Source organism: Glycine soja, chromosome 3 (genome assembly GCF_004193775.1).
Source record: "Glycine soja cultivar W05 chromosome 3, ASM419377v2, whole genome shotgun sequence".
NCBI lineage: Eukaryota > Viridiplantae > Streptophyta > Magnoliopsida > Fabales > Fabaceae > Glycine > Glycine soja.
This window is the reverse complement of record NC_041004.1, coordinates 46,119,199-46,127,937: the sequence shown is the minus strand read 5'-3', so window position 1 is coordinate 46,127,937 and position 8,739 is coordinate 46,119,199. Positions and strand designations below refer to the sequence as shown.

Below are 8,739 nucleotides of genomic sequence, written 5' to 3'. Positions count from 1 at the left end.
AATAAATTTTGTAACAATTAATTTTGATATAAATCATACGGATTATTTAATCCGTATATTTTTTTAAAAATAAAAAATATTTACTATTACAAAATTTAATATACATTAAATTTTGTAATAGTAAATATATATTAAATTTAATATTTACTTTTTTAATTATTAATATGTTAAATTACTTATTTGTACATTAAATTTTTTTTACTATTACAAAATTTATTATATATTAAATTTTATAATAATTAATTTAAATATAAATTATACGGATTATTTAATCTATATTTTTTTTTAAATTGTGTTTTTTTGAATGCACCTAACAACACCCTGAACCGAAACCTCTAGTCAGAACCAAAACCTCTAGCATCGGTCTTATTCCTACACAGAAAATGAGCCTTGTTATTCATCGGCAATTCAACATTCCTTTTCTTTCGTTTTGGGCCATGCAGGTTGGGCTAGTTGGATAGCAAACGTTTGACTGCTCTATTGTTTCTTTGGGGTTTTAGGGTGTTATAAAATTATAGATAGAACATAAATACATGAAGAGATATAAGTATAAAATAAAAGTAAAATCCATAATAGAATAAATAAACAATGAAGATAAAATAAAAAAAATACATAACAGATAGAGTGTTTTTTTTATGAATGTACTATACTATTTGAGTTTTTTTTTTTTTTTTACACTTGTATGTTGAGAGCTTGGTCCATATATTTTATTTTATTATCAAATATTCTTTTAAGTAAATAATTTAAGCACAAAATATTTTTGAAAACTAATTAATTTTTCCAAAATGATATTAAATTAAAATTATTTTAAAATTTAACTAAGATATGATTAATTATTTTGTTATAAGCTACAAGATGACTAAACACACAAAAGTGTTACTAAGAAACACACAAAAAGCAATGGTTGTCTACTTGTATTCAAACAATTTCCGCAATAAGAATCAACAGACATCTTAGAGTATCCTTTAGATATTGTAACAAATGATTTATGTCGTGAAGATAAGGAGTGCAAAGAGCCTACATATACTATCTTAATTTATGAACATGGCAGTTCATATCAGGCCTACAAATGGTCAAATACATGAACCATTCTTCGTTAGAGAGAATGGCCAGGTGAAAGATCACCATATGAAGCATTGAGTTTCAAGTGTTTAAGGAGAGCCAATGTGTTTTTATGTTGGGGAAGGAGAAACCCCTGTTGTAGACTTGACAATTTAATTGTAAGCCAAGAAAATAACCCCACGAGACACAGACCAACTCCTAAGGTAAACAAGGAGCAATTATTAATAGAAAAAGACCCTTGCTACAAAGTCACCCTTGAATAAAAGAGAAAGAATCGCTGAGTCCCATTAGGAAATGCATAACATACTTCATTTGATTGTAGTTAGACCAAGAACGAATTCCACCACATACATGTGCAGGATGAGTAGTTTTGAGTTTTGCAAAAGACTCCCAGAGAGATTCGAGCTTGGTATAATAATAATTATTAATCGAAAAGGATCCTTGTTACAAAGTCATCAAATTAATTTTTATTTAGAAAATGAAAGGTCCATTTTGCTGTGCAAATCATTCTTTGAGATCGTTCTAAATCATCATATATAGCTGTAGAACAATACTGTCTTACAAGATCCAAGAAACAACAACATTGTTGTGTTGCCATATTGCCAAAAAACATTATCATTTGGACCGAGGTGATTTAAGAATGGTGCCATCAACAAAATTAAACTTGTTCTTCTTAAGAAGAAGTGTCATTTTTATAGCTTTCTTCCAAGAATTGTAGTTGACTCCAATTGAGAGGATGAGAAACCAAGATATATAGAACCCAAATTATGGGATGGGCGAGAGAAAAAGGTTAGAATCATCCATAAAAGTTATGGAAGAACCAAACAAAGAACTCAAAAAAACTTATAACAAAAAACAAAACGCTTGAATCAGTGGTGGATCTACACTATGGTGAGGGTGTGCACTTGCACTCCCTCATTTTTTAAAATTCACTAATAAATTTTCTTTTTAAATTAAAAATTGTAAATAAAATCTTATATTTTTATATTTTATTCCATATACATTTATATAATTGAACTCACTGATTTTATTTTTTATAATTTGTTTTTACTAATTTAGGGTTTTGGATCTACCACTTACTTGAACCAAAAGAGAGAATAATTTTAACTGATACTACATTGAGTACTGTACTGCACTATCTAAATGAATATTGAACTAAATGAACAAAGAAGCTTATATAGAAACTTGAATGAAGGAAAAATATAGCAACTAACTAACTTATAATAGCCATATTAACGGACTAACTGAATCCCCAATACCTTTATTAATTAAAGATAAATAAGTTTTTCATATAGATACTTCTGAATTTCAAAAAATAATTACATGAATAAAAGTTAGTAAATTCAATTCTCAAAATTAAGTTACTGTTTCGAATAGATCGATGTATTAGAGCATAGTAATGTGCAGCAAAACTTAACCTCTATGATAAGTAAAATCACTCGAACATTACAAAGAAAATAAGGAAGAACCAAACTTCAGCACAGAGGAACCTAGTTTCTTGCATAAACCATTAGTATTTTATCAACAAGCAGAAACAATCTTAATTAAGACATTAATAAATCAAACCTTTTAATTATCAAATAAGTGGTTAACAGGAATTTAAAAGAAAAAAATGTCAGTGCATGGTTTTAGATAGTAGAAAGCCAACAACACTATCAAGAACAGTAGACTTCAAAATATCCAAATAAAGAGGACAACTCTCATAATATCAAAAGAATACCTAATCACATTCATTGATTTTAGACCCGGGTGGCAAAACGAGTTTTGTCTATTAAACTAATTCGTTTAATCTTTTTTTGGTGGTAATTAACACTAGATTAGTATTTAGAGTAGTAGTGTTGATTTTTCCCATTTAGCATCAACTTTTGTCTCATACTAATTAATTAATGTTTTTTCATTTTCTTTTTCTTTCTGTTGGGCATGCCGGCCACTAAATTAATGACAACATTTTTTCTTTTTTTTTGAGACTAAAATGACGACATATATAGAACGAGTACAAATGCTGTTATACAATAATTGAAGGCTCCCTGTATTTTGTAGGTTTTAATGGATCTGTGGCTTGTAATGGGTTAGGAATTAGGATATCCTTGTGTCTTTTTCAATACATGAATTTTGTTTACTGATAAAAAAAAAGAACAATAATTGAAGGCTCAGCTGTATTTCCTTCAGAACGATCACAGTAACGTTAATAGGAATTTAAGATATTGGACCACATTTAACAATTAATTAACGCGTGTCCTCCTCACAGGGAAAAGAATTCTAACTTATATCAGGAGAGTTTTTTTTTTACTGGAATATCAAGAGAACTTTAATATATATCCATTCAATTGACAAGATTAAAATAAGTAAAAACACCAAAAAGTAAAATAAAATAAAATAATACTGTAAAAGCTCGAACATTCCAAATAGTCATTCTTTTTTACAGCATTTTCAAATTTTTGGTATATAAATAACATTTCAAATCAACAATTAACATGAGAAATATTGCTTGTACGTTAATTGCACGTTCTCTGAAAACTTGAATCACGCACAACATTAATGTAAATGCTTTCATAATTAGGAATTTATCTTCATACACATGGTAGTGTACTATAATAATCCTGGTATACAATCACTCACATAAAAATTATATTTTTAACTCATCAATATCCACAAATCACGCACATGATAGACCCACAACTATAAAAAATATTTTTCAAGACAATTATTTTAGACAATTTTAAATCATCTTTGAATCTGTTATGATAGAAAATGTTAATTTTTTGTCATGATTTTTAAATCATTTTAAAATTTCAATTTCTACATTGATTATTTTAGAAATTATCTTAGAATGTATTTTTTTTTAAAACTAAAAAAATTAAGGATTTGAAAACAATTATATTTATCAAAAAAACTATCTTAGAAAAAATAAATTTTGAGACTATTTTTCTTAAAATATCTAATTTCTAAGATGATTTTCAACAAAAATTTTTTTTTTATCATCGTCCATTTATAGAAATAAGAATCAAGTAATGAATTTTCATCAATGTGAGGAAAAAAATCAGTAGAAGTCTATAAAATACTAAGATGAGATAATTTATTTTTTAAAGACTCAAAATAAATATTTTTCCATTTATAGGAATTAAAACCATATTTAACAAATAAATTCTTCTTGTACAATAAATTTTGCAACATTAAGAAAAGATAAAGAAAAGTATAATATGTAACTGACGATCTGATAAAAAGAAATAGAAAAAAAAAACATTATACTGTATGATATATTATACAAATTGTTGTACGAATTACATGATTAAAAAAGAACATTGCATTAATTTGGTGGCATAAATTGATAGGCGACCAATACTGTGTGAACATATGATTTTCATTCCTGCTATGGGATTTTATGTATCCATACTCATAAATAAGAAAATGAATATGTGAACACAAGAACATTTACCCAACAGACAATAAATTCGTGGTGCACACTGCTTGCTACCAACTACCAAGATAAAGACTCGGGTTTAATAGCAGTCGAACTCCTGGGTCCTAGATGATCTGAAGTTACGTTTACAATTTATTTTTTTTTAATTATGGCAATGATCTGTTGAGGGATCCTTTTCAAACAATCCAATTATAAACCAAGGGACATTGAGTCTAACCAAAGAAGATTAATATCTCATAAAATGCTGAATTAATATTTAAATTTTCTAACCATATCTTGAATATGATTGACATTGAAGAAGAAGATCCGTGGAAAACCTAAAAAATAATCCTATTATAAAAGCTAGCACCCTAGCGTCAGTGACTCACTTCACTCAATTAACTCTTCCGTTCCTTCTTTCTTTATCATCACCAGTGTTCCATATTTCAGAGAAAATGGCTTTATCATCTCCCTCTCTAGTGTTCACCGTACAGAGGTGTCAACCGGAGCTGGTGGCTCCTGCTAAACCCACTCCTCGCGAAGTTAAACCCCTCTCCGACATAGATGACCAACAGGGCTTGCGTTTCCAAATTCCATTCATACTATTCTATGGTAATGAACCATCAATGGCAGGGAAAGACCCTGCTAAGGTCATTAGAGAGGCACTTGCGCAAACTCTTGTTTTTTACTACCCTTTTGCGGGTAGGATTAGGGAGGGACCTGGTAGAAAATTGGTGGTGGATTGTACTGGAGAGGGTGTCATGTTCATTGAGGCTGATGCAGATGCAACACTTGATCAATTGGGTGACACACTTCAACCTCCATTCCCATGCTTCGAACAACTCCTTTATGATGTTCCAGGCTCGGAGGGAGTTATTGACTGTCCCCTAATGCTCTTTCAGGTCCAATAGTTATAATACACTTGCCATTGATGATTCAATTCACTTATATTCTTGTAGTGCCAGCAAGATCAACAGTTGAGCTCCTTATTTTGTCGGGCACTCCTTTGCTATCAACTTCAAATATAACGTTGATAAAGCCTAGAGAAATATTTTTTGAGATTGTTCTTGAAACAAGCATTTAGGATTTTTTTTTCTTAAACAAGAGTATTAATTTATAGAAATTATTATCAGTCTAATTGAGACACATGTTTTCTCTTAATGTCTTATATTAATCATTTAGTTTTATTTTTTAATTAGATTTGTTAATTTTAATTTTCAATTTAATTTGATTTAACAATTAGCTAAAAACAATTTCTCGACTATCTCAAAACACTCATTTTATTTGTATTTGAATATATACTAGCATACTAGTATTTCAATTATTAGCCTATGCCATGCATATGGTAACTATTTATTTTATATAACTTAAATTTACAATAAATAAATACTTTTGAATATATAATTATATTATAATAAAATTTCATAATCCTCTCTTTATATAAAATAGAATAAACATTTTGATCTGAAGTAATTTTAAGGATCAATCTTTAAGAAACGTGTTTTTAGGAGTTTTTTATTGATTTTTTTTAGATATTTTCTTAATTAATCTCTTATCTCTTTCCATTTTTCCTTTTCATATTTATCTTTGTATTAATTTCAATATTTTAAAAAATGATTAATAATTAAAAAAAATATTTTATCAAAATATAAATTATTTATTATATTTAAAATATCATCTATATGATAAAAATATGTGTTCATCATAAATTTGAATTATAAATAATTAAAATTTAATAAAATATATTAATTTATTATAAATTTAATTATATAAAAATGTGCATCATACTTACTGTATTATAAGAATACGTACAATGTTTAAAAATGTGTGTACAAATAACAAATGTAATAGACATTTGATGTGTAAGAAAAAAAAACATATATAAGATGCTAAAATATGAGAATGTTTAAATATTATCACTCTTTTGAAAATCCCTCCAAAGCATAATTTGTTGAAAGAGTCATGATATTTAGACACTTACTATTTTTGACACTTTATTCACATTCCTTATTTTTATTATCATTTATGTCTTCCTATCATATTATTTATCACCTATTTACTTATATTTTTCAACCTTTTTCTTTTCTTTTCTCTCTAGGTCAACTAGCATTTAGGTGCTCAAATATATTTTTTCTTTGCTGAAATTGGGTTTCAAATGATAGGTGACACGTTTCAAGTGTGGTGGTTTTGCCCTAGCCGTTCGCTTGAACCACACTATGAGCGACGGAGCCGGCATAGCACTATTCATGAACACATTAGCTGAAATGGCTCAGGGAGCAACTGAACCTTCCGTTCCACCTGTGTGGCGCCGGGAGCTTCTACAGGCAAGAGATCCACCTCACATCACATGCAACCATCGTGAATACGAGCAAATCCCAAACAACATGGAAGGGATCATCCCTTCATACGAGAACAAGATGGTTCTTCGATCTTTCTTCTTTGGAGCCTCCGACATAGCTGCCCTACGTCGCTTGGTTCCCCACTACCATAGAAAATGCACCAGTTTCGATCTCATCACGGCATGCTTCTGGCGCTGTCGCACAAAAGCATTGGAGATAGATGCAGACGAGGATGTTCGCATGATGGTCATAGTCAACGCACGTGCTAGGTTTAATCCTCCATTACCTGCTGGTTACTACGGCAATGCCTTTGCATACCCCGCGGCAGTTACCACCGCAGGGAAGCTTTGTGAAAATCCATTTGGGTATGCAGTGGAGTTAATAAATAAACTGAAAGGTGAGGTGACAGAAGAATACATGCATTCTGTGGCAGATCTAATGGTGACTAATGGAAGATGCTTGTTTACCACCGTGAGATCTTTTATTGTGTCAGATTTGAGACATTTTGGTTTCAAACAAATTGATTTTGGGTGGGGTAGGGCATTATATGGTGGAGTGGCCAAAGGTGGGGCTGGACCCTTTCCTGCAGTATTCTATCTGATGGCACATAAGAATGCAAAAGGAGAAGAAGGCATATTATTACCAATTTGGTTGCCCGCCAAAGCTATGGACAAGTTTGCAAACGAGTTAGATCACATGCTAATTGGGAACCAAAACCAACCTACGGATCCACATCCAATTTTTTACGCGTCTACCTTGGAAAATATTAAGTGGACACCCAAAAAGTTGATTGGCACCCAGTGAGAGAGATACAAGAGAGAAAAAAAAAAATATAAGTATTATAAATAATATAATATAATTAATAAGAAGGAGAGAAATGGTGAGTGTTTGAAAAAATTGAGATTCAATATCATAACTTGTCTACCTTTGTAGTTTGTAGAATGTCTGTGTTTTCTAAGTATTTGAAGGACTTTAAGTTTTCTTACGTGTATCTTCTGTTTATATAATAATTATTGATATTCAAATAGTTGGGGTGATAGAAGTGTACATACCTGCGATGCTATTAATTTGAAATTAATAGTGCATATGCTCATCATGAACTTATTATTCAATCGAATTAATGCCAATTACTTGGGAAAGCAAAAGTAATAAGCACCTTTAAATATCCAATCTTACCTGAGAGAGAGAGAGATGCTTTGGGCACTTACAATTTCGATTATATTGGCAAAGATGTTTGCAAATTAATAGGATTTGTATTGGCCTGGCGCATTGGCAGAGATAATTGTAATTTTAATTGTATTGGTCTTAAGAAGAAAAACTATTTGACATAATTGTATTTTAATTTTATTGTAGAATTATTTTATTTCTAAATTTAGAACTAATTCAACTTAATCTAAAGTATATATTTTCAATTGAAATGATTTTTAATTTTCAATTTCTTTAGTTAGAAAGTGATTTATCTTATCTATTTCGATACATTTCTTTATTAAAACTTATGCTTTTTAAGTTTAATTACTCATGGGTTCTTATACTTATCATAAAAACTTTACCTTTTAATTTTATACTTAAAAATATTACATTTTAGTCTATATATATATATATATAATCTAAGTTTAAAATGATTAAAAATTATATATGTAGGAACTAAATTAAAAAAGATAAATAATCATTTTTATCTCTTGACGTGTAAGTTACTGCTGACAAATGCGTTTATGAAAGATAAAAATACAAGATTTACTCTATGAAGATGTAAAGAGTGCGACAGATATATCTGAAAGTTAACGGCCAGATCGATAAACCTACTCATGATTAAAATTAATTAAGTTATCTAAAAATAGATTTTCATATTAAAATTTCTAAATAAATTCTCCTCTAAATTTTTGTAGCTAGATCGATAAACCTACCCACGATTATATCCCCTCTACCAAACCAAGCTTT

General features: G+C 29.4%; 1 protein-coding gene across 1 annotated transcript; it reads left to right on the top strand.

Annotated features, from left to right (window-relative positions):
* Positions 1 to 4,838: 4,838 nt before the first annotated feature.
* Positions 4,839 to 7,838, top strand: LOC114407671 (benzyl alcohol O-benzoyltransferase-like). The gene is made up of 2 exons (XM_028370854.1): positions 4,839 to 5,364; positions 6,625 to 7,838. Exons 1-2 carry the CDS (start codon positions 4,918 to 4,920, stop codon positions 7,603 to 7,605), a joined length of 1,428 nt encoding a protein of 475 aa, XP_028226655.1. The 5' UTR covers positions 4,839 to 4,917; the 3' UTR covers positions 7,606 to 7,838.
* The last annotated feature ends 901 nt before the right edge of the window (positions 7,839 to 8,739 follow it).